At 38.0% G+C, this 26,768-nt stretch overlaps 1 protein-coding gene across 1 annotated transcript in view; it reads left to right on the top strand.

Annotated features, from left to right (window-relative positions):
• CATSPERE (catsper channel auxiliary subunit epsilon) overlaps positions 1-22,889 on the top strand; it is a 39,305-nt gene extending 16,416 nt beyond the window's left edge. The window contains exons 9-17 of the mRNA XM_026082304.1: positions 2,289-2,728; positions 5,882-5,940; positions 10,674-10,749; positions 12,996-13,075; positions 13,408-13,507; positions 14,202-14,288; positions 20,345-20,475; positions 21,685-21,738; positions 22,739-22,889. Of these exons, the coding sequence (XP_025938089.1) occupies positions 2,289-2,728; positions 5,882-5,940; positions 10,674-10,749; positions 12,996-13,075; positions 13,408-13,507; positions 14,202-14,288; positions 20,345-20,475; positions 21,685-21,738; positions 22,739-22,889 (1,178 nt within the window). The remainder of the gene's footprint in view (positions 1-2,288; positions 2,729-5,881; positions 5,941-10,673; positions 10,750-12,995; positions 13,076-13,407; positions 13,508-14,201; positions 14,289-20,344; positions 20,476-21,684; positions 21,739-22,738) is intronic.
• Positions 22,890-26,768: the final 3,879 nt, after the last annotated feature.

Below are 26,768 nucleotides of genomic sequence, written 5' to 3'. Positions count from 1 at the left end.
TTTTCAGAAGGTAATAGACCAAAACATGAAAGGCAATGCCCAGTACACACCAGTATGTTCAAATAATAATAATGGTTCTCACTGAGGCCTGGAAAATGCATCTAGATTGACTCTCATCCATCCTACAGTCCGTATGGTGTGCTAGAGTCACTGTCAACCTAAATAAATGCACCATTAGCTGATTTGAGAAGCAGTGTTTAAGCCACGCTGTTAGGAATGACAAGATACAATAAAACGTCAACAAGTGGCTGTATACAGCCATGAATCAAAATAATAATAACAGATTGTCATTATTATTTTATGCTGCATCTTATTATTTTCCTTGTTCAGTCAATGGACTTCATCAAAGGTGGCCTTCCAAGAAAAGATGATCTGTTAGATACCTGCAACAGAGTTTTGGAATATTCAACAAAAGACATAATAAACATCTGATTCTCTTAAAAAAAAAAAAAATTAGAAACAGTTGCCTCCGAGGAAAAAAATCGGAGCAGTATTATCTCAAAAGGCAGACTGAGAGAAACACAGTGTTCAAGCCAGAGAAGGTTAACTCAACTTGCAGCTCTGAGGTTCACCCAGAGTCTGGTTAAGATTTTCCCTCTGTCAGAAGAGCCGGTTCTCCAGTAGGATCTACACTTGTTGCACTTACCTTTACTTAAACTTACTACACTTACAGGTTTGGGGACATTTGAGTTTATGGTGATTTGGCTTGCTTATTCACCTCTATATAAAGGTGCCATTCCTCTAGGTGGTCACCTCAGCCAAAAGTAAAAAAAAAAAAAAAAAATCTAGGCATTAATTATTCATCTTCTTCCATGTGGAGTGGTCTTTGGAATTCATTCCAAATTTCTAACATCATATCTGAATTTCATTTGAGTTAGGAAATTATGTAATCTCTGCTCTTTTCTAACCTCTGTTGTTTCAGGGTTAAGCTGGACAGCAGGCATATATTCATTTGAATAGGACCAAATTATTTAGACAAGTTTCTTTTTCATTCTTTCTGTTGTCAGAGGACTCAAAAGCACAGCAATCTCCTTACAAAGCCTATTCAGCTGAATCAAGCCCTTTTACAGGGTTGTTTAAGTGAAAGTGCTTTCAAAGATTTAAGGTACACTAATCAGAACTGAAGAATGTCTCTTTCCCAGACATCTGCAAACAGCCGCCTGGAGTTCCTTTTACAATGCCCTTTTACAATGCCATTGTAAAAGCATCTGTGAATGATACAGTGTTTCTTAGAGAAGTCCTGGGATAGTTCTTTTTCTTAACATATACTAACTCTATATTATCTCTGGATGTGAAGGGGATACTTCTTGTAGTCATCATCAGTATGGTTGTTTATAAGTACTATCACTCAAAGAAAAGTCAGGGGGCTACTTACCACTAATCAATCTCTTCAAGATGCATATGCCTTTTGCCTATTCATCTCCTACCTCTTGAAGAGGACTTCATTGAATTGTTTAGATCTAGAATTATGGGGTTAGGGGGACTACAGAACATATGGTGTGGTTTCTCCTTTATGTCCCTACATGCAAAGAGATGAGGCATAAGCATGCTTCATGAATACTGCTCAAATTATATGGTTTCAGGTACTAACAGCACATGCATCCATAGTGGCAATGTCCCTATGGGCAGTATATCTCAAAAAACTCCAGTTAGTGCTAAATAACTTTCTATTTTCTCAGAAACATCCCTGTATTTGAAATCTTTGTAATTACCACATGATATTCCATTATTACACAAAACATTGGGCAGTATGGGAAGTATTTAGAGTAGCTGGTCATTTGACAAACTAGTTTGTTCAATCACTGCTTTATTAAAGACACTGGTATCTCCCTTCCCCATGTGAGATCATACATGCTAACACTGCTAGAGTCACTAGACTGAAATTTGTACAATCGTTAAAAGCAAATTAAGGAGTCTACCTTCATTCTTCAAAATGTGCTGCTTATACCTATGCCAAGACCCATCTTCTGCCCCCACAACATCAAAATTCTAAAGCAAAAGGATTCCGGATGACAAAGGAAATGATCCTGCAAGATCCTGCGTGTTTTTTTTTTTTTTCTGTAGGAGTGAGATTGAGAGGACAAAAGATATGTCCATCAACCACTGGGCATTGCTTGTCAAAAGATTTCTCTCTAACTTGGGATGTGTATGAATGGAGTACATGTAGATACCATATGAGAAAGATGCCAGCTGTAAGCAAAAGGAACTCTGAATAAATATAGTCATAATCTTTTGTAAATTTAAATTACACAGATAAAAGTGTATTCTTTCTGTTTTTCTTTTTACAGACTACCTTGGGAATATATTGATAAAAATGAAAAACAACATCTTCTTTTATACAAAAAGTGAATTGAGAGAATTAATTCAGCTTCCTGTGTGGATAAATGGAATGAAAAAGATGGTCCTTTATTTGAATCCATCTGCTAGTGTATACATATTATTAATTGATGGTTCTAGCATATATCGCCAGACCTATCCTTTGGAAATTGAAATATTTAGTTCTACATTTAGAGCTGAAATTTCTTGCTCAATTATAGCTTTTCAACACAACATGGATTTCAATGTCTACTATCTGGACATGGGAGATGAACTGACATTTTGGTCTCAGATAGTTTTTGAGGAAAATGTGGATGTAAGTACATATCTGGAATTCTACAGGCCAGACTTATTACTACTAAAAGAAAGCAGCAAATATGAAATTGCTCGTGGAATCTGTACTAAAAACGAGGTAAGTTTTGTTAAAGTTTCTTTCTGTCCAATTTAAGTTTCTTTCCACAATATTTTGCCATACATTTTCATATTCTGTGATATTTGTGTGGTATTTGGGAGAATCCTTTCGTGTACATTGAAGGAGTGGGAAAAGGCTTTTTTCCACATGCATTCACTACTATTAAGACTTTGCAGCCCACACAGATCCATGCAGATTAATTTTCTGCCAATAGAACTATTATTTAAATATATTTCCTGGATTATAATTCAGTAAGAGAAACCAGTACTTCCAACTATGAATTAAAATAGCACATTAACTAAGTTTCATCATCCCAGGTCTGCACTGTAAATTTGGAAATTAGCTACACAATTCTGCAACGTCAAGAATGCAAATTTAATGAAAATGAACAATTACTCACATAAACTGGAAACCATATGCCCTAATTTAGGCCTAAGAATTGTTTTAGGCATTTTAAGTGTGTGTCAGCATTTCATCTCGTTTATCTCCCCCCTTCCATAATACTGCTGCTGTGTTTCATGCGTGTCAACATTTGCATGTTTAATGATCTATAGATACTGAAAGTGTCTCTTGTGCTATACCAACCTGCTAATTGAGATGTCTTTACCAAAATCATACCATGTTGTGAAGCAGCTTCTATTTTGTAAAAGTTTAAGTGCTTCCATCACCCTCTACAGGCTCACTATTTTCCAGGCATCTCAGAAACAAGGCTCCCTTATTAAGGCTGAAATTGAGGCCCAGCCACTGGTACAAAAACACTGAGCTATGTAGGCTTGTTCTGGCAAGGCTAAGGACAGGTCCTGGTATTAAAGAGCTAGAAAGTACCAGAGGGGGATGGTGTAAATGAAGAGGATCGTATGAGAGGAGGCTGGAGGCAGAATCAGCTGTTGCTGCTTGCTGTTCAGATGGCATGCTCCTGAACTTCCTCCTAGATGCAGCATTGTGGTCCTCACTGATGAGGACCAATGGATAGAGTGTTTCCAGCTCTATCTCAATACCATGATGTACCTTTGCAACCTTCCTTAAGACAGATTTATTTCCAGTCATGTCACAGACATCACTGTCTTCCTCAAGATAAATGTGAGAATGCCTTAACCATTGTGAGCTTTCAGTTCATGACAGGACTGTCCGTTGTCATCGCTAGTTGATCTTGAAGAAGCTTGTTGATGCCTTTGGCGAGTTTATTGAGTTCCCTATGGACCTATCATCTCAAAATCAGTTCACGCAAATTCCAAGCCTGCAAAACAACTCCATGAAGGCAATGGGTGTCTGCAACAACCATCCTCAACATCTTCTCAGTAGACATCTTTGCAAGTGCCTGAGTCTGTTCATGATGCAAACATCCCATCAGGCCACAACATCTTCTTCAGTTTGGACAACATTGGCAAGACCTGACTGCTTTGGTAAGCACCGACAAACCCCACTTCCACCTGAACCAAGACAGCAGAGACAGACTCTGTACTAGATGCTGTACCCTATCTGGCTTGCTTCTGCAGCCACATGGAACATTGAATTCTAATGTGTTTTCCTCTCTGCTCTCTCCATAAAAAACACTTCTATCCTCTCCCCCTTTAGCTCCTCCCCCTTTTTGAGACCTTAAGACCCCATGCTGAGAAGTGTTACAACTATGGTGGATTTTCAGTATTCCAAAACTGTGGTAGTGCTGGCTCTGCCAGTTTGAGGATACCATGCAGTCTGGATTAACACTGTCTTCATGGCATGTGGCATCCTCCAGAATGTGTACCTCAAGCACGATCTGTCACTATCTGAAGGAATAAAACGAGCAGCCTCTCAAACAAGACAAAGAGACAACCTCCTGAAGTGAGAGCGCCAGACAGACCCAGGGACTAGATGAGAGCATTCACCACTGACAACCTTGGAACAATGGAGCATAGATACAGGTGACAACAAGAAGACACTCAGTAAAAAGTAAAATCCTGAACTCAACAAATATGTCAAATTGTTGTAAACTATATTTTCAGTCATTTAGATGAGGACTGAGCCCAAGGAGAATGGCTTTGGCAATCAAAATTCTACACATAGGTAGGCAGTATTCAATAAATAAAGGATTTATTAGGATAGAAAATTTGAGAAAGTCACGGTGAGGCAAAAAATAATGAAAACAAGTCAGGACTTATTGCTGCTTTTGCTACCTGTAATGCTGTATGGGAGGGCTGTATATGATAAAGACACTTCCCTTTTCTTCAGCCCCTCCAATCTCAGAAAAAGATGTTTTCTTTGTTAGGGACCTTGTCCAGTGTTTTGGAGTGAGTGATACATGTTTTCAAAAATTACACACTATCTGCTCAAGGAACAGGAACTCTTTTTAGAGCTGACTATACTTGCCAACTGTACTGGGCAGAAGTGTCCCCCGTCTGCCTGTGAGCTGAGCTGGAATCTCCCCATTTCAACATTTCTGTGACATGGGAAGAACTTGGTACATTTGGAGTGAAAAATTATTTTTCCTTATTTGAAAGTAAAAAGAGAGTTTGCGTGTTTCACCCAGTGAAGTTTATTTGGCCACAGAAAATTGTAAATGTTGACTCTGGTTCTCTTCCAGTATGCATCTGTAATGCTGGTGTTTTTCACATTTGTATTCTTCAGTGTGTTAACCAGTTCCGTGAGCAGTTCAATGAGCCTTTTGTTATGTTTCTTCCTGTCATAGGCGCAACTGGTTTGGATCAACAAAGCACATGTAGTTTGCCAGTGCAGAAGGCCAGAGCTGCTCTTCATCCCTGGTCATGTATTCTTACTGTGTTTGAGAATGTTATTGAAAGAAACTTCTTGTGATGTTTTTAGGTGCTGTTCCTTCCCTCGTGTTGTACGTTTTGTGCTAGGGCATTTGTCTCAACTAAATGTAGGCTCCTGGTTTGTTGGATGTATCCACCTATAGTTTAGATATCTAAATTATGGTAGATGAATCCTGGCTATGCTATTTGGGCAACTAAGAACCACACGAATAGAGAAAAGATTCAGCCTCTCACTTAACATAGATATTGTGGTGGACACATAAAAAATAGACTCCAGAAGTGGAATTAGACATTTTTTCAGGTGCTTCAGATATCATGAAGATACCCTTCATCTAAATAGAGGTATCTCTGTGGTTTAAAGATTTTTGTCAATTAGTTTTATTCTTTATTTTGTCTCTTTTAGACATTTACATTTTATCATGAAATTGACTATACTTTAGAATCCAATTATACAAAGGCATTGTAAGTATCATGAAATTTAAAGATAAAGATAAGATAAAGTTGATAATGTAGTTTTGATAAGTATGAATTATAAATGTCATCAGGACTATAACTGCCCTGAAAAATTAAATAATATAAATAATATATAAAATAATAATAATATATATAAATATAATAAAATAATATATAAAATAATATATATAGATAAATAATATAGTTGTTAATGGGAGAATACTGCTTCTTGCTGTAATACTTCAAGAAGGGCCATGCAGCTCTCTTACATACAAGTGGACATGAGTCAGATTAGAAAAAGCAAATAAAAGTATTTATAAAATGTAAAATAGATAACCCATCTGCAAGGGTTTATAAAGGTCCAACTGGCAGAAAACCATGTACACGTAATACTTAGGTTTTTGCCAACATTTCTTTTCACTTTTTATTTTCCGGCTGACAGGCTTTTCAGAATTCAGTTTCTTGGGTGAGCATCCAGCTGTTGAACAAATCTACATCCCCGAAGAAGATCTTGAGTTGGAGACCAATCCTAATCTTTTATTTTCACTTTTGTTCTGGATTTGCATACAGCTTTATTCACATCTTCTCACCTCTAAAAGTGTTATTGGTCCTCAGATTGCTCAGGAGACAGTTCTGATCTTCTTCCAGACTATTAACCACCTTCTTCAGAAATGCAGATGTCCCTTTGACAAGGAAGGGGCTGTTGTCTTTTGTACATGAGTGAATTAATAGCAAACTGATAGCCTACTGAAGGCTAAAAGATGTTTTTTTCTCATGTAATAAGCCTACTTGCAAGTATCAGTGCAGAGTCTTTCCAGACTCTCAACTTTATATTCCATAAAGATATATAAACCAAGAGCTACATATATATACCAAAAGCTCTTCATACAAAGATGTACAAAAGATTGTTGAGTGTGGCACATTACTAGCCTGTAATTACTAAGTCACTTCATTCTTTGTGGGGCATGACTTCAGCTGCTGTCATAATAATCACTTCAACATGTAGCCTTAATATAGTGTTCTGGCAAAGGAGCTAATGGGATTTTTGTGTGTATAAGAAAGAGAATATGAATGAGAACTAAGAAGATATATTTGCTTTGGTGCATAGTGTTGATAAAGCTGAGACTAACATACTGTGTCCAGTTCTGATGTTCCCTGATCAAGAAGAATGTAAAAAATACTGAGAAGGATTTGAAGATCACAAAAGGATCCAGTGAGTGGAACAAAAGTTTTACAATGAGAGGCCTAAGAAGATCAGTTTGTTTTCCTTATATTAATAACAGAAAGAGGTCATTGACCTCAACATTGACCTCAACATAGTGTGTACAACTCTGCATTAAGAAAATGAATATAATTTAGTGACAGGCTTAAGTGTTCCATCAAGGAAGAGGAACATTTCTAGGAATTAGAAAGGTATGGTTTTCCCCAATACACAATGGCCAAAATGTTGTCTGTGATGTAAAGGTGTGTTTGTTTTCAACTTTCCTTTGAAGTAACAGAGTTTGACCATAGATGAGTATGATACCAGAGAGGATAAACAAATGCACTGATGTAGGTGCGGTAATGCTGTTTCACAGATGTATGGGTGGTTGGATCTTGCTCATACGTTTAAAGCTAATCACAACTCCCTGTTATTTCAGAGGCTTCAAACCTTTGTATGCAACAAAATAGTCACCTAAGAACTGAAATGCTTTAGTTGACTAAATTCACTGGACTCCATTTAGAAGAGTCTGGATGTACTTAAAATGTCCTGAGATACTCAGAGGGCAAGACTAGATGCCTAGTAGTCCTAACTATTGTGATTTGTGTGCTTCACTATCAGCTTTCCTGTATTTGTTTCCATAATTACACTCGTTATCTTTTCCAAGTTGTCTTGCCACTCTCATATGTCCCCTTGAATTGGTCTGACAACGGTGGTGTGTTTTGTTTTGAATAGCTTCTTTTGTTTCCCATCCAAGACAAGCTTTTTACATTTCAGTTAAGCAAAATGTCCACCTAAAGATCTTGGCAGATGATCCACGAGGAAGGTTAAACACCAAAAATGGACATTCTTGCCTGACTTCATCTTTGAATCAGTGATGCTGCAATTCGTTGTAAAATCCATTGCAACTCTTATGCCATGATTCATTCCTTTTTATTTTTTTCATCCAGATGCTCATTTGTCAGGAATAATGAAACATTGGGCATGCCTCCTTCATTTTCTTGAGGAAGTTCACCATTACCTTAGGATACCAGATGATTTTAAAATCTTCTTCAGCAATTAGCAGATTTTATACTTTGGAAAGCTGTCCTGTAGTCTTCTGGATTCTTTCACCAACCATCACCCATGAGGACCTTACTGTCAATGAATGAAGCAATCTTAAATTGCAGGCCTTTACATATTTCACCCCCATCTCCAGAAATATCAGGACTTGGCAGAGAATACCAAATTTCTCTTCAGCTACAATGGCAGTCACCTATGCCATTGGTAGTAACAGTGATGCATAGGAGAGCCAACAGTTGAAAAGGTTTTCAAGTTGCTCCCTGCACTTAGGGAGAAGGACTGTAAAGGACTGGATGCCTTGAGTTAGCACACATACTTCACTGTCTCCTAACTCAGGTTAGCAAATTTTTCAGGCCAACATTGCAAAGTATAAACAGAAATTAGTTGTGGCTTTTGAGATAATTCTGCTTGTGTCTTGCTCAAGAGCCCCTGTGCAGTCAAATCTGGTAGCTGTCAGGTGTGTGACTTCTGTAGTCACTTTTGTGATGTGAATCTGTCTTTGAGCCCTTCATAAAAGGATGTTTTATTCCTTCAGATTTCCTCTTCCCTGCTCCCACCTGCCAACATGTTGTTCAGCTTCTCTTTCAGTATCACCTCTTACCTGTAATGGTGGCAGGACTCTCAAGATGTGTGTGTGGATATGTCATCCCACCCTCTTTTCCTCCATCCAAATCAGTCATAATGGATTCCTTCTTGGCGAGTTAGAGAATTCATGTGGTTGATTTTGGTCCAAGATTCAAGCACAGAGGTCTTGACATTAATATGCTAAAGCATAGAGCCATAAAGACATCTATGTGCATCTAATGATATCATCACTATCCTCTGCATCAAAGCACAGGTAGCCTGATTTTTCCTTTGTCAGAAGTGGTTGATCTTTAAAAGTTTTGAATCAAGCTTTCAATTCAGCTCTAGTATTCTCCTTCCAGGAGTGCTAAATATGCTGGTGAGCAATCCTTGCCATTTCAGAATCTCAGATCACAGATGGGAAATACAATCAAGTGTCTTCAACACTATTTTCAAGGACTGAAGATATTTTGAAATTGATCTCTTTATGAAAAGCTACAATAGAAAAGGCCAGCTGAGTATTCTGTTCTGGGACTGCCTGAATCAACAGTCTCTGTCTGATAGAGTTCTGATTCAGTGCCACAGAAGGTTGTCTTAAGCTTTTCATCTTACCTCAGCACAAACCAGAGTTCTGCAAAAGGTGAAATCAGATAGGATCTGTGTAATTCTGCTCACTCCCCTCTGCCTTGTTCCAGGATATACTGAACAGGTATACTGTTAATGGGTTCAATAATAGATCCAAATCTCCCACAACAGAGATCACCTCCCACCCAAACCTGACCTTCCTGCGTTCCTCAACATGGTTTGTCTGGCAACTCAGAAAAAATTAATATTTCAGCTGCTCACATTTTCAAAGCTGTCTGCATTTTCTTGCTTTAATTTGATCTGTGTTTGTCTATGGATTAAAGACCTATTTCACAGCAATCATTAATCCATCCTTCCAAAGCAATATTTATTTCAGTATTTCACAGAATCACAGAATCGCTGAGGTTGGAAGGGACCTCTGGAGATCATCTAGTCCAACCCCCCTGCTCAAGCAGGGTCACCTAGAGCACATTGCACAGGATTGCATCCAGGCGGGTTTTGAATATCTCCAGAGAAGGAGACTCCACCACCTCTCTGGGCAACCTGTTCCAATGCTCTGTCACCCTCACAGTGAAAAAGTTTTTCCTCATGTTCAGATGGAAGTGTCTGTGTTATTCCTGCCGTGTACTCACATATAAAATAGACGTACAGGCAATCATGGAGACTAGATCCCTTCTACTGGGCCAAACAACTGAGTGTGTTACCTTACAAAGAAAACTAGAGATCTAATACACTGTGGTGTGATGGCACTCAGATTTCTGCAAGAKACCAGGTACATTATTACCATTTATTTGCTGTGCTTATAGCAGACTACTTTTACAAGATAAACAGCCTGAAAGGCCAACAATTTCAAAGACAAAAGCAGAGAAGACACCATGCTATGAGAACCAGTGATCACAGTCACAATTTCATTCTTTCAAAAGAAGTAGTTATGAAGCTGATATTGAAAAATGTAGCCTGTCCTTGGATAGTTGCTGTATTATTCACAAAGTAACCAAGAGGTCTAATAATGTCAAATTTGGCCCTCAGAAATCAATAAGCATTTAAAAAACCCAGGGTGCTAGGACTTATTCTCTCTTAGTCTCTCAAACATCCACCTGTGATGCCGCAACAATTACCTATATTTGTACCATGGGAATAAACACTGACCTGACTTTTAGATGATATGCTAATAAAATAAATAATAATATTAAATAATAATAACCAGTGCCTCTTGCCTCCAAATGAAATTACCTTGATATGATTGCAGTTCAATAGTTTGGTGCTACTGATTTATTTTGAAATAAATTCTAACACAAATTCATGTTTGTTTGGGGGGATTCTTTTGCAGGGAATTAACCAGCGGTGTTACATCAGTTGAACTGCAGCCTAGTGTCTTTGAAGCTGCATGTGAATTACGCTGTCAGGTAGGCACTGTAGCTTGATATGGTAATTTGGATAAAATACAGTAACAATGTTTCTCAGATTCTTATGAGGAAATCCTGACCCACTGGGAGCCAAGGGTCAAGATGGCCAAGTTTTCACTCCAGTTCATGTCATTCCAATTAACTAATGCCATGTAAAATTATATAAACACTGCTTAAGTAGAAAGGCAAAGAAGAGAAAGTTCACAGTACCATATTGATGAAAAAGTGTCCAAGGTAAATAAGATGTGAAAGAGGTTGTGGACAAGAAGGGAGCCATAGTAATAAACCATGATGCAAAACTGCTGCTATAGTTACTGTAGCTTTTACACTCATGAGTAGTGACCAGACTCCTCAAAGCCATGGATGAGGTTCATTTCTGGAAGGTTTCCTGGAAAAACTAAAGTTTGTATTTACTTTCAGGTATCTCACTTTTTTGTTGGCTGCCCTCCAGGAAGGCATATTATTGTTGAGAGGCAAGTTTAAATCATTTATTTTCTTCTGGATTGTGCAATTTTACAATAGTAGTTGAAATAAATGCTAATGTAGTGATATTTAAGCCTCATATATCTGACTTATTACATTTATAAAATGTTTCTTTCTCTGCATAAATGTATAAACAATAATTAAAAGGTTTGTCTTTGAAAATGTATGTACAGATTGAAAGTATGCATAGATTTATGCTGCCTATAATTTCTGAGAAAATTAACTAGCAAAAAAACTAAAAAAGAAAATATCCCACTTTCCATGATATTATCAGTTCTCATTATCTTCCTGAGGAAAGCCGGAATTATGTAGATACAGTTGATCCTGTCTTGGGGCAGTGGGATGGACAAGATGATCTTTTGCGGTTCTTTCAGCCTTATTTTCCTATAACTCTGCAAATGTTTTACATCCATGATGTACAGCATTATCAGCTCAACTTCTTTCTCATACAGTGATTTCTGCCATATCAGAGAGTTTAGGAAAGTAAAAGCATATCCAAAAGCTCTCTCTTATCTTTAGAATCAAATAGATTAGTGTTCAAACCACAAAAAAGCCTAGTGTTCCCCCCAAAAAGCCAGTTATTTATATTTTGTTTAAAAATTCATATCCTTAAAAAATTCTTATCAAAAATAAGTGAAGAAAAAATGTGTTTTTACCAAACTAAGTAAAAATAAGGTAGTTTGTTAAATAGTCCAAGAATCGAACCCTCAGGAACTCTGTTCTGCTGGTTTAAGTAACAACAGCACACTGGAGCCATATTTACATGTAATTGAAGGACAGTTTCTGGAGGAGATCAATATTTAGGCATTTATATAATACATATAGCTGTATATTTAATGTCTTTCCAAAAATTTCTCCCTTTTTTTTTTTTGTCTTTTAGACCTTCAGATGTAGTCTGTCAAAAACATAATTTTACTACTTACAGGATACCTGGGTAAGACACTGTATTAATAGTCCAAAGAAGACTAGGCATTTTGGACATGTTGTCATATAAAAGTCAAGTGCTCTATATTAATATACACCACTTAATATAAAATGAGGCTTTTCTGATATTGGTATTCCTATCATCTTTTTCTTTTCTGTTACAGCACAGACGCACAGTATTTGCAAACCTAAAGCAAACTAGTATTCTAAGAATTCTCTGCCAGTATAGTGTGATTGAATCAATGCAGAAACTATTGAAATATTTTTCTTCTATCAGATTACTGTCTAAAATATCCACAAAAAACAATATCTGCACCTGATTCCAACAGGTTAATGGAGATTTGTTATAGTTCAGGATTTTACCCAATGTGCTGTTAAATTAACAGTGAAAGGAACTCAGGGCTGTAATTGTTCTGGCCTCTGAATTCTTAGTTACTAGTTCTGGGTAATGCTTATAGCAGTAACTGGCTACAAATATTTAGAAACTAGTGTTACTTGTAAGTTGATTTTTTAAATAAATTAATAACATAACAAAGTTTAAAACTGTATACTAGAAAGAAAGGCTTTCTTATTTTTTTAAGTCAGGAAGAAGAGTGGCAGGTTGAAATCTTTCTATCTAAACAACTGAAACTGTGTTTTATCAAGACAGAGAAAAAAAATTAAGGTTTTAAGAGGTTTAACAAAATGATTGTTGATTTTTCATTACATTAGGAAATTTCTGTGGCGTCCAACAGCTAAGGACAAGGTGAGCATTATAGTTTTCGTTCTAGTGGGGCTGCATGTGAAAAGAGAAGCAGAGTGCAGTATTCAATATACGAATAAAACTTCTCCTTTTTTAGATAGCCTATTATGACTGGGATAAATATGGTTGCCTAATGGAACTCCATTATGAACGGTATTTCCAACCTGTTATTTCCATGTAAGTAAATTGCTGATACATTGTGACTTCTTCCACCAACCTTGTGTAGAGATGTGAAGCTGCAGAAAGTATTGCAGCCCAATGGCAAGAGTAACATTATCAAATTTTTATGTTCCTTTTCACGCATGCTTTTGTTCCAGTGGGTATTGCTGCACCATGTCAATGCCACAATTCCAAGTTACCTTAAAGCAGCCTACCTTTTTTGCCCTCCCCCACAGCTGCAGCAGCGGCAGCTTTACATGCTTACTGATCCACTGCACAGCTCTGAATCCTAATGTTGTTTATGTGCTTGTGCTGTTTTATTGAGATGTTACATTCCATATGTTTTACAGGTATGATGGCAATAAATATGTTAGAAGGGTTGAAACAAATTTCATATTATGGGAGATGAAAGGCAGAACTGACTATGGGTACACTTCATCCATGAAAGAAGTAAGCCTGCTACTGAGAATGTAACTTAAATATGTTTTATGCACAATGGTCTACATGAAGTATGGCTGTTTTTATGCATGCTTGGTCCTCTTTAGTCTGAATGGATGCATTTAGTTGCATAACATTTTAACATTTCATGTATTGATCTTAACATTGTACACTGTTCAAAATTAAGCATGTGAGAAGCATCAAAACAATACAGTAGACAAAGAGAAAAAAAGGAAATCTGCCCATGAGAATATGGTTTGGGAAATGAAACTTGAATCACTTTAAAATTCAGACTGCCTTCTGTCCAAAAAGAAAAAAAAAAGATATCCACTTATCTACATGGTCTCATCAAAACAAATTCTGCCCAATTTCTGTATAACTAAAATAAGAACATAACTTCCTTTTTCAGTAGAATGACAAAGGATATTTATGGAGAATCCTCATCTACATATAGTGTTATTGGAGCTTTGGCAGCATCCTCTGACAGCACTGTTTATGAAAGAACTCCTTCAACTCTTTCATATCCTTCTATGTATACACATACAGCTGTGCTGGAGGATGGGACACGACTCTTATTTATATGCAGCCCTGACAGAGACAATTATCTCTGTATTCTTGTGTATCATATTTTCAAATGATACGCATCTGAAGTACACATTTTTAATCTATATTTCAACCTGTTGTTTTAAATTTCTATTTTTAACAGGAAGGTTGCCTGTATAAAGCACAGTCTTGGCCCATGATGCTTAATGAAAGTAAAAACTCTACATTGGATGAAATATGGGGACCACAGGTATGAAAACATATGTTTAGAAATAGCTGGTAATAGCATGAGTAAAATCTATAATTACCTTACGTCATATTTTTACATTACAAATATCCCTGGAGGAGGGGGGCATAGCAAAGCATTGATATGGACATTTGAATAAAACTCATATGACAATACAGCATTGATCTAACCATACTCTGAAAGGATATTTTATGCTGAAAATACCTAATTAGTACTGTCAATTATTATATTGCAAGAAAGGCAAAGGTATCATTTTAAAACTCACTAAAGCGTTCTTTGTGGTCAACAGTAGGAATAATTGAAAGTATTTTGTAATACAAAATAGCTGAACACAAAGAGTAGTAGACAGGAGGCCAGAAAGGGAGGTTAGAACAAAAAAAATTTCCTCAGATGCAGAGATCATTTTATTAGTGATGCCAATTTGGATAGGACTTCACTAGGATATCTTATTTAGGAACAGTTTCATTGGCAGTTAGATCAACTTTCCAGTGTTTATTTCCCATCTAAACAAAACTGTTGCACAGAACCCCAAATTTGGGCTTTTGCTCAAAGGGGCAATAAAGTAATTACAATTTGATAAGCATTTTTAGTAGCCCATCTGTGATCTTGATGGTAGAAACCCAACTATAGTTAAATTTAGGGTGAATCTTTTAACACCTGTTTCATCACTACAGTTACATTTGTCTGTTCAAAATACTTTTACTATTAGTATATATTCAAAACCAAAAAATGCTATTTTTACACATCAATTTATATTTAAGAAATCTGACCTATTTGTACCGTTCTCACTGCTAGAATCTAATTTCGATCACAAATAAAACTATGGATAAATTTAATTATCTTTGTAAAATACTTTTAAATCTTCACGCCATACTTTAAACACAGCTGTTTTAAGTAGAAAAGGACACTTTCAATGCTAGCTATTGTAATGTAGCTATATATAATGCTAGCTAGAATATATCACAGCCAAATGTTTGGTATTTAAACCCAGAGTCAGAAAAGATAGGCTGCAGCTTCCCTGGGGTGCTTTACTTGGGCAGACATTTGTATCAAGCTCCCAAGTCAGGAGACCTGCAGTTAGGACTAAGCACACTGTCCACTCTATTTTTCTCCATTTTGTCAAATCTTTTTTTCCAAAGAGACCATTGCATTTGACACAGCCCAACAACCAAATCCTTCATCTTTGGAAAAGCCAGAGTCTATGGCTTCTGGAAGGAGGAAAGAAAAAGAAACATCTGAGCCCTATGATTCAGGCTCCAATAATTTCTTTTCCAAATCCTTCTCATACCTATCAAGTCACCATGAAAGGAAAGCACAGAGAAGACAGCTTATCTGAATACTAAAAACTTATATCACCAGCAGGGTATGTAACTTGAAATTCCTCAATTGTTGATTTACTGGCTATCAGTCATCTACTTCTGACCATCCAGACAGCTGTTCCTATACATGAAGTGGGTCCTTTGCATTTTCCTGTACAACCAAAAGTTCAACATTACGACATCCAATGTGAACTCTGAGCAGAGGGAACCTTCTCTTCTAACTTCTCTAGCCTTATGATGTTCTGATCTCTCTTTTCAAGAGAACTTCCTTCAGTCTTGGCAGATCATGTATCTCCCAGTAGGCACAGGATGACTATAAATTCTTAATGAAGAAGTGGGCATCTTCATTGGATAGTTCTTTGGACCTCTTTTTGGAGACATCTTAATCTTTAATGGACAACTTTCATCAGACTTTGACTTCAAAGTTGTCATTGCCAGTTAATCCTGTTCTTCGGAATCCTGCCCATCTAATCTGGCAAAACCCAGTGTCATTTAGAGTTATGTCTGAAGACATAGAAAGGAAGTATTGTAATGCACCAGTGCAAGTGTTTGTTACAGATCTCAATAAGAAAGGCATTCAGACTCCTTAAGGTATTGTTTAAAATACCATTTATTGGAGATAACACAAGAAGGAAAAAGGGGATAACATAATCTTACGTCCCTTCAGATGCTGGGAACCCCAAGTTGTACAGCATTGGACAGACCCCTAGACAGGGCACAGCACACTGCACAGATCCCATCCATGGTGAGGTTTGCCAGCACTGTAGCATTTAGAGCTATTACAGGATTTTCTTAGAAGTAAACAACTCTGTTCATCATTTCTACTGTCAAGTGAAAGGATGTGTTATATGTAAACATGCTGCTTCACTTCAAGATCAGATGAGACATGCAGGTGGTGTAATCACCCGGTGCCAAGTGGGAGTCATGTATGGGCTTCTCCATTACAATTGGAAAGTTCATCCAGTGGTCAAGTGATATGTACAGCACACCACAGGCCTGCACCTACTCAGGTCAACTGTTATGTGGATCACTAACTCATGGAGGTACAGCAGCCTTCCAGTTAAGACCACTACACATATCTGTTCCTATGGGACATAAATTTTTCTTCATGCAGCCTCATTAATTGCCTCATTAGTGGCAGAGGAACATTTGGGCCAGAGCCTTAATGCTAATGAGGACCTTAAGTAAATCAATTAATTGTCTACTACCCCCGTCCAGTTTCATATCATCAGTTACATAGCACTTCTGGATAAGAACATCCACAAGCTATTTATTTACCCATCTGAAGTCCTTTTCTGCCCTCCCTCTATCTGAATTGAAAAAGGACCTTGATACCACCCTCACAGAGAATCTGTCAATTATGCTCCAAGGTACTATTTTACCTCCAGTATCACAGCCACGTCTGCAGGTACTGCAGTTGTTTTGAGAAGTCACTCAGGTTCAAACTACAGATTTCTTTAAAGAGATCCTAGTGAATGACCTCTCCTTTAAGGGCAAAAACTTTTTTTTGCTAATTTGTAACTAAGTTAGTATCAATAAAGTAATTTAGCAAAGACTGCCAATTGTGGCTGGTTTTGTCCTGAAACCCCCTCTTCAGTCTTGTATAAGCAGGATTTTCAATCTTGGATCCAAGATTTTGAAGCTAATGTCTAGCTACAATAAATCTAGATTTGTGTGTGTGTCTGTCACCTCTAGGAGTGATGTTGGATGATGATTTACCTGTTGGGGACCTTCAGGAGGAAGACTGACATTCAGTATTGTACTGAGTTCCTTCTTTTTATCTGACAGTGCTTTATGAAATTTGGCTTTGTGCCACAGAGCATTTGGGAGATTTTTCTATTCATATTTCACAACTTCATGTTATCTTTTTGTTAGGGGATTTCATGTTATGATTCCAGCATAAAATCCTTATGCAAAACAACTGTCCATTCACCAACAAGTTTTCTTTATATTGATCAAAATGGGATACATGTGGAAATTTTTTATACAACAGCTGCTGGAAGGAAATGAGAAGGCAAATATGCTACTTCTGTGTGTTAGAGCATGAAGCATATCTACAATATGAAAATAAATTTTAGGGTAATATTAACAAATCACATCTAGTAATTACAGTTAGCACTAGGACTTCATAAGAGTAATATTGGCCAAATTGGCACCAAAGCATTCCTCTGTCTGGTTTCCATGCCCTGACAGAAAAACTGTTGAATACAGAATTTTACCATGGTATATTGCCAGAACTCTTCTAATCCTTCAGGGCAGAAGGGAACATGTACTTCTGTGAGCCCTTATTTCAAGCTCCAGACAAGATGCCAATGACCTGACTTCACAGCCAGCACCAAACTTTCACTCAATGCAAATGTCTGCAGATTGTGTCTGCAACTACCTTTATTGATGGAGAATATTAATATTTGCAAAGAAAAACCTTCCCATCTTCCCCTTGCATTCAGAATGGTAATCTCAGATGCAGCTCTTTTCAGCTGGGGAGGTAGGAGTGTGACGCAGCACCGTGTCTGTAGACTGTGAGTGACTGCAGGTTACATATTAATGTGCAGGAGCTCAGAGCTGTCAAGTATGCTTGTTATGCCTTCCTCCTGTCCATCTCTGGTTGTTGTGTGCAGACCCTCAGCTTTCACACTATCAGATCAGTAGTGCAAGGACCTTTCAGCTTTTCCATGCGAATCCTTCAGAAGTGCTGACCAAATCATCACATCTGGTTGTCTGCAGTCCATCTACCAGATGCTCTATCAGACAATCTCAATCACGCCAAACTGTTAGATCACAGCTGAAAGATTTGAGATGTTCCAGCATCACTTTTTTAGAACTAAGGCTTCCTCAATATTGATCTTTTTGCTTTATATATCAATAATATGTGTCCAGTCTGCCCTAGGGGAGGCTTGGTTTCCAGGTCAGCATCTGACACATTCCTGATCATACAGATAGAAGGGCTGATGTACACATTTCCCCCACTTCCCTGCTTTTCACAGGAGATTCTCATGGTAAGGTAGGATGAAGATCAAGTGGTTTTGCTGGCCTCAGCAGGCTAACTTTGCCTCACCAACTTTGACTTCAGGATCTTCTGAGTCTTTCAGTCCAAAATACCAGGATACTTCCATTATTATTATACCAACTTGCAACACATTTGTCCTCTGAAATGCTTTTTCATCTAACTGCTTGGATGTGGATGCTACTGGGGTTAATACAACCTTGCTCTTCCCAGGGAGGAACATTCTTGCAAACAGGAGAAAGGAATCCAGAAGATCTGTCTACACAGACAAGCTGAAAAGGCTTTTAGCTTGCTATTCATGAAGATAATGTTCTCCACTCCCCCAAGCAGTTTTTCTTTACTGTCTATTCAAATTGAAGAATTTTAGTCTATTAGCTCTGTTAGAGCTCTAATAGCTGTAATAACTAATTTCATGCCAGATTTTAGCCTTGCACAATTAGGTTAAAGATTATTCTCTGAAGATTAATCTGCTTTTCCCATCCTTTTTCTGGTAGACTTTTGAAGGAGCAAAGCAGACTCGACTCTCCTGCCAGCAACCTGTTCTCTTAATGTAACCTTAATTTAATTCCTGCCCCTTTTAATAAGAAAATCCTTTGAATATGTGACTGCAAGTCTTTTCTCAGCTTGTCCACTAAGATAGCCTCTTCATTAACCATTAATTTTGGCCCTTTGTTGTAGGTGAGAGAGTCAGCTCCTCAGAGCTGACCTTTTTTACAGTCTTTTATGAAGATAATGTGACCTTTAGGATACATGCAGAATTCTTAATCAAGATGGTTTTTGACTTTTATTTAGCCCAGGAAATCCATGCATGCATCTTTTTTTTCCTGAAGTTCATTCTTCTTTTGCAGAAGCAACCCTTTACATCCTAGATACTAGTGTGCCTTACCTATCTATATTAACAGGACAATTTTCTGACTAACATATACATACCGATAGCATGAATGTAGACATATATATAGACAATACATCTTGAGATGACACTTACAGATAAGTAAGCTGTTTTTATTTTTTGCTGTTGGATTGATCAAATTCCCATTGGAAGCCATGCCAGAAACCCACAAGTGTTATGAATTTGAAAGAATGTAAAGAGAATGTATGAATCATGACATCTATTTTTTTTACCTTCAAGCAGCCAAGCTGAATGGGAAGAGACAGAATATGTTATATAATATCCACAGAGCTAATGCTTTGTCCTGTCTGTCAAGGACTTTTTTGTCTGGACTTCAAACATAATTATGAAGCATCTTCACGTCCCTTTCAGACTGATGAAAATATTTTCTGAGGCATCAGAAATAAATTCTGAGGCATATTCAAACTTCTCTATATATTTTATATTCTGTATCTTCCGTCTAGTAACAACCTTGTATTTAGAAACTGAAATACAGACTGACTTACAAATGTAAGATCAGCAGCTTTCCTAATAACATGATGTCTGTAGGAGAAATACAGTTATTTCAAGAACTGATAATTGTGTTTGGTAAATTGTAGGCAGTTTCTTAATAGCACTATCAAGGGACTGAATTATATAATTTATGTTCATATGAACATTTAATTTGTACTTAATTGAACCTGTACACAATAGAATCTATTTATCATTTTTAGCCACTATATACACATTAAAAAAAAACAAATCTGTGTGTGTTTGTGTCTGATTGCTTTTCAAAGCTAGTTCAAAAATAAATATCTCCTTTATTGTTTTTGTTCAGAATTACAGATCCTGTTTTGTGTTTCATCAGAACAGTACAGATGAAGGACTGTATGAGCAGTATCAGATTTTAAACATGACCTCTACAAATTCCATTGTTTGGGCTACTAGTCATAGTGGCATTTATGTGTTCAGAGTGAGGATATTAGACCCAAACTACAGGTTATTTTCTTTTTTAATGTGAAAAAAATGTAATGTGGGGTAAAAATGGATAAAATGCCTGCCACTGATATTTTAAAAATATTTTTGCTCAGGATTTCCTTTGACTTTGGTGTTACCGATATTTTCCCCTTCTGCCTAGCTCTAACTTAAAAATGATTCAGATGTGATTCTCAGAATCCTTGACTTTTCCATTTTTCAAACTAATCAACGGCATAAATACTGAGTACGTAATCTGAAGACAGTGAGGCATTTGCAAAAAAAGAACCGTACTATTTGTAAATGAATATAGGTTATCTGAAAATCTTTGGAAATGTCACATCTTGTTATGTTTTACAAGAACTTTTGAGAGTACAGCTCCTATTCAAGAATATTTGTTTTCCCCTTCCTTCAAATTAACAATTTCAGAATTTCAACATTTTTATGCACTCAAAAATTTAAAAAAGAAACTGACCCATATAATACTCAGTGTAGTACCACATATCCCATATATTTTGGGAATGTAGACAGACCAGTAAATACCAATAACAAATCAGTGAAAAGAACTGATATATCCTGGTAGCTTACTTGGGCTAGCTAACCTTACACTGAAAAAGGTCCAGCCATGGGAGAGAGTTCTGGCTTTTCTTCTCCCCTTCCTTCAAATCTGCTTCCTTGAAACACTAGCACAGAGGCCAGACTGAAAACAGTGAGGGCTGGTTAATGCATTGCAGTTTCTCCAATAGTCCCTGCTTACACAGAGCCTATAGTAAATAGAACACAGTTTTCACATTATTTCTAGCCTGTCTCAAAGCCATAATTTATCCCTTGTAGCCTGAACTTTGCAGAGACAGGTTGCCTCCTTTTTAGGCCTACATAAGTCCTACTGACACTGCTGGCATGACTCTTGTAGAATGTGATTTTTCCAAAGCAGAGGACCTGTAAAAACCTATATGTACATGCCTGAATGCTCACAAAAGCCAACTGTACTGCACAATTATTAATTGTAATTGCCAATATTAAAAATTGACAATATAGTTCATTTGGAGTGTTATTTATGAATATAGAGAGGTTTTAATAATTCTAATCTGCTTATCAATAACTTAATTTTTTTAATAAATATGCAATGATGGGTGATTCTGGGCACTGGACAGTTTCATATGATTCTCTGTTTTTGCTCTCAAGTCTTTACAGATGTGAAGATACCTAACAAAGCTTTTTTTTATATTTCAGTTTTTGTGATTTAAAAGCATTCTTTGCGGTCCATACATATGGAATAATTGAAAGGTAAAAGCTAGTAGATGTTTCTAAGCTTTATCGTTATTTAATATATTAAATTCTTCTTATGTTCTTATGTTATTATTCAATATTTATATGAAAATATACTTAAAATTACAGAGGTAATTAGAAAAACAGTTACGAAGGTACAAGATATCATGTTCTTCTTCTATGCACATGATTTTCAGATAAAGACAGAATTCCTCCACACATTTTTAGTTGATGCAGTTTTTCCAAAATCTCTTATTTGAAAGCAAACAGGAAGTTTGCCAGCGTGCCAAACCTACCTTGGTTTTCCATGATGTAATGCAAGTGTTTCTACAAGATCCACAAAACTGGACGCTTCTCTTGCAACTGCTTGGATTCATTTCCACCCATGAATATTGTTCTTGCAGAAATAAAAGTTTCCATGGCCTTCTGGTAAAAATACAGGATTTGCCCTGACGGAATGAAAATGAAACTTGGACGCTATCCCTTAGCACTTCTTAAGCTAGCCACTACCATAGTCTAGAATAAACATATTTTACATCTGACATATCTGGAAACTTCAGAGAATTGCTTTAGCTAGGCTTATGCACTTACTCAGCTAGGTGACAAGTGTTGAGGTATTACTCAGATCCCAACTTGCAGGCTGAGGGTAAACCTGCATAATACCTGCTTTTCATTCCAATTTTTGTGGCATTTTATTTTCTGTGTTGAGTACACAAGATACCTGGAACCAAGAAGCTTTTTAAAACCAAAATGAACTTTTAAGTAACCCCAGTAAAATCACATTTTATTCTTCATCCCCAATCAAAGGAATCTTGCCACTGACTGAAAAAACAAATAATTTAAATTTTCCTATTATGACCATAAGTTTTAAAAGAAATACCTAATGATTAGTCAGTTACATTGTCATGAATTACTGTACCATGTGAATGTACTCCTAGTATGAAATCCAAGATATTCTTGACTAAGGCAGGAATCTAAAAAGTAATTATATTTTAATCCAATTTCATTTGCATTTCAGGTCAGATCTATCTACAGTTATGCTTTATTCATTCCTCATACTCTGCATTTTTTGGGCCTTCCTCATCTTAAGCTACTTCAGGTACACAAAAATTTTTCAAGAGCTCAGTTATACTGACTCACAAACATCGCTTGACCTGCAAGAGGACTAGTGCAAGACTTAAAGACCAGTATCTTACTGTTATATTGATGACATCCTATATAACACATTGTCAGAATATGGTGGCATTTTAGACAATTGAAATATTGTTTATTAAGGTATGTTTTCATAAGTAGTCTTTATATCTCTATAATACTGTTTCATGTGTTTAGTTTTGAATATAAAGGATACGCTATTCTGTACAACTTTGATTGCATTTGTGTGTACAGGTCAGTGGTGGCTTACAGTTTTTAATAGACACCTTTCAAGCCAAACTAAGCTAAGCTACAGCTGTGAGCCTCATGCTTGAGTTAGCTTCACCTTTTATGGCTTTCACTGACTCACTCACCTAAGGTATAGAAACATTTTTTTCATGTAAAATCTGACAGAACACTGCAAATTTTTGCTCTATCCAAGGGATGCAGCCAGCAAATTAATTTCCCATAATGAGTAGCGCAGTCCACAGAAGGACTATTAGACATTCTTGAAGACATTTTTTGATAGTCCATGTATTATTTCTGTTTAATAAATATTAATTCTATAAATGCTATACTAAAGATACGTATTTGGGTCATTATATATTCTCACAAGCTTATTCTCTACTTTAATATATAAATATAAGGGTTGTAGTATTTGCTATAATTGTTCAAAATTTTATTTGAATCTATCTTCTAACTCCAGCTGAAGACAGTTTTGCACTTGTAGCCAGAATTTTCTTATGGTCAAGATAAGATACCTTGCAAAATTTATGTTGTTAATGGCAATTGTTCTATTTGTCCTAAAACTAGAAGTTTAATTAAGCTCCATATTTAAATAAATGGTTGAACTTCTTATAATCATTTTATTTGACGTTCATAGTTTATGAAAATTGTGAAGACTATAAAAGCCGTGGAAATTTGGCATGAAGAATATATGAACATTTTAAACATTTGTTACTGATTCATTTTGCATGATTCCTATCCCATCTATTTCAGTACATTTTGTACCGAGGCAGAAATTGGAAAAAATCAGAAATCAATTTTGAAATTTCACCTGCAGTGAAAGCAGTCTACTGAACAGTACATCAGTATTCCCTTAAGATAGGATGGTCTCATGGGCTGAAGCACAGATGTGAGCCAAGAAGTCCCCAGTTCTTCCTGAAATCTGTCTTACCTGAGCTGTGCTTATGCCCAGTACACTGGCCACAGAGCGGGTTTTGTAGCAACACCTGTCTGCATCTCTGTGAATCTGGGCTGCCTTAGTCTTCTTTCAGTTCTCTCTTATGGCTGAAAATTGGTGCTCCCCTACTCTTTATTGTTTCTGTACCTTTGAAACCAAAAAAGGCAATGTCATTTTCTATAAAGACATGAAACTATGTTGCTCTTTAAGCAGCTTTCTCCCACACAAAGATAGGAAAACTTTATGGCATAAGGTATATGTAGTATAAATTAGTAATCAGATAGACAGTGATTTTGGTTTGTGTTCTTTCTCTGAAAAGATTTTCTGTGTTCTTATCCAGGGCCCAAGCAGCTTGGCTTTCAATTTTACAATCTAGAAGTCCCTGGGTCCACACATTAAACTCCTTTTGAGGTAACAGTGCCTTCTAGTGCCTAAACTTCATTATCTAAGATGCCAAAAAGGGGGTAAACCAAGGAAAAATGTAGTACTTGCAAATTTTTTTAAAAGACTCAGATGTCCTGGAAGGTAAGCCTTCCAGGAGAGTTATCTTGAGCACTCTCTGCTACCTTTTGACTGGCCACTCTGAAGTAGCAGCAGCCACAAGTTCCCCTTTAGCTTTGGCTTTAGACGTGACTATTGCCACACATGGATGAGCTGGCGTGCCTCCTCTCCGTGTCCTTCTCAAAAGACTTTTTAAACTGTAACCACATAGGATCAGAAGTCATCTTCAAGGAAAAAAGAAAATCCCTTGAGCTCAAGGACTTTGGGCATCACAGTTACTAAGACAAGATGTTGCTGATTCTGTGCATGTCAAGGTAAAAGCAAGAGCTTCAGCTCCTCTGTGCCATCAGCACAGAGACAGGACCTGGTTCAGTCAGGTCCTGTTCCAGGACCTTGCTTCAAACCTGGTACCTACTGCTGTATCAGTGAAATCTTTTGATTCCTCATCTGTGACTTCTGACTAGCTGCCAGCTGAAGGAGCAATCAGATGAAGAACACAACCCAAAGGAGTTATAGAAATCCTGTCCACATGTTTATTGGTTTAAAGGTGAAATGAGGCATTACTGCCAACAGTCATCATATAGCTCAGATGGACCTGAGGTTTATAAACCTGTCTCTTTGGCATTCAAATTTCATGTTCTGACAACTAGTAGCCAAACTTGTGAGAGGTTTTTGCAACAATACTAGTTTCCTCTAACCAAAAGTCACTCTGCGATGTAGGAAATAAACTGGTGCTTTCCCAACTGTCTGCATCATTTGTGCTGTGCTGTAGTACTGGAGAGATGGAGCTGTTCTGCAGGCAGGAGCCCAGGGTGCAGTGCTCAGCAGCCCTAGCGTCCCTGAGGAATTTCAGCCAAGAAAGATGTGCTAAGCATTGAAAAGAACATAAATGAAGGTATATAATTAGGAAGAAAGGAGATGCCCTTAATTTTTTCACTGGAAATGGGACATGTTTCTTAAGGACACCAAACATGCATGTGCTTGCAGTATTTCTGCTGCCAGAAATGGTAATAGAAGCGAGACTACTGCGGGGGTGAGAAACATCCTTCTTCCCACAGAACTTCCTTCTTCTCGGGAGAGCATCTGCAGACTCCTGGGAACTGTGTCTTTTATAAGAAGCTGCAACAGGGCAGTACTTGTCTTTACAAAATTGAATATGTACCTCAAGTCAGCTGTTGGAAGAGAGAAAGCATCTTGTCTCCTACAGACACACCTACTAGAATCTAATTTTTCTATTGCTTGACAAGGTTGTGTACTGTGCCTGTTGAAGATGTACTGTACATATTGAAGATGTCTGCAGTCTTAGAAATAATAATTTATTCACCAGTAACGACCTATAGGTTATCTGCAAACCCAAAAGACTAAAACTTACATTTTAAAAACTAGCTCCGATTCCCATTTTTCACTGAACCAGGACATAAAACAGTGGGTTTGGGGGATGTTCCACACATGACCTGGACACAGAACTTCTTGCCGCTGAAAATTAAGAGGCTCGATGTGTTCGAGACTGTGCCACTTAAAAACAGCCTTCCAGTCAAGCAAGCGTGAAAGCAGCAAGCAACCACGGTCGCTGCCGGGCACACGCAGGACTGTCCCAGCCCGGGTCTGAGCCCCGCGAGGCAGCGGTCTGACTGCGCAGTCCATGTTGCCGCCTGTCGGAAGAAACTTTAGCAGTTGTTTCCTCAGGCCCCAGGGCTAACTTAGCTGACCCAAATACCTCGGAAGTACAAAAATATACAAACACCAGTGTCTCGGATGATGAAGTTTCCAGAATACGGGCACACAACCCTCGGCCCACCCCAGCTGCCAGCGGCGTTACGCCAGCCGCCGCTCAACGGCGGTGGGGGCGGGCTGCGTGTAGGGGCCGGACGTGCGCCCCCGCCCCACAAGCGCGCACACACCAGGGCGCTGCCGCGGAGAGCAGCCGCTCATGGCTCCGCGCAGCGCAGCGCAGCGCAGCGCGCGCGGGCCGCCAAAGGCCGCTCCGCCGGCACGGCGCCACCGACACGCCGTGCCGCAACACGAGGCGCTACCAGTGCGGGGGAGGGGGGTGGCTCGCCGGGAGCAGTAGTCGCCGCCGCCGCGCTGCACGTCGGGAGCTGTAGTCCCCGCAGGCGCCGCGCCTCGCGGAAGATGGGGGCGGGCTCGAGCGGCTCCATTTTGCGCCCATTGGAGGGGCTCCGGCGGCGGCGCGAGCCGCCCCCCGCGCTTCCCCCGCGCCCGCGCCGTGGTC

The sequence above is a fragment of the Apteryx rowi genome, unplaced genomic scaffold (genome assembly GCF_003343035.1).
Source record: "Apteryx rowi isolate R43461 unplaced genomic scaffold, aptRow1 scaffold_117, whole genome shotgun sequence".
NCBI classification, from domain to species: Eukaryota; Metazoa; Chordata; class Aves; order Apterygiformes; family Apterygidae; genus Apteryx; species Apteryx rowi.
The sequence above is the reverse complement of the archived record's forward strand: the minus strand, read 5'-3'. Positions and strand labels throughout refer to the sequence as shown.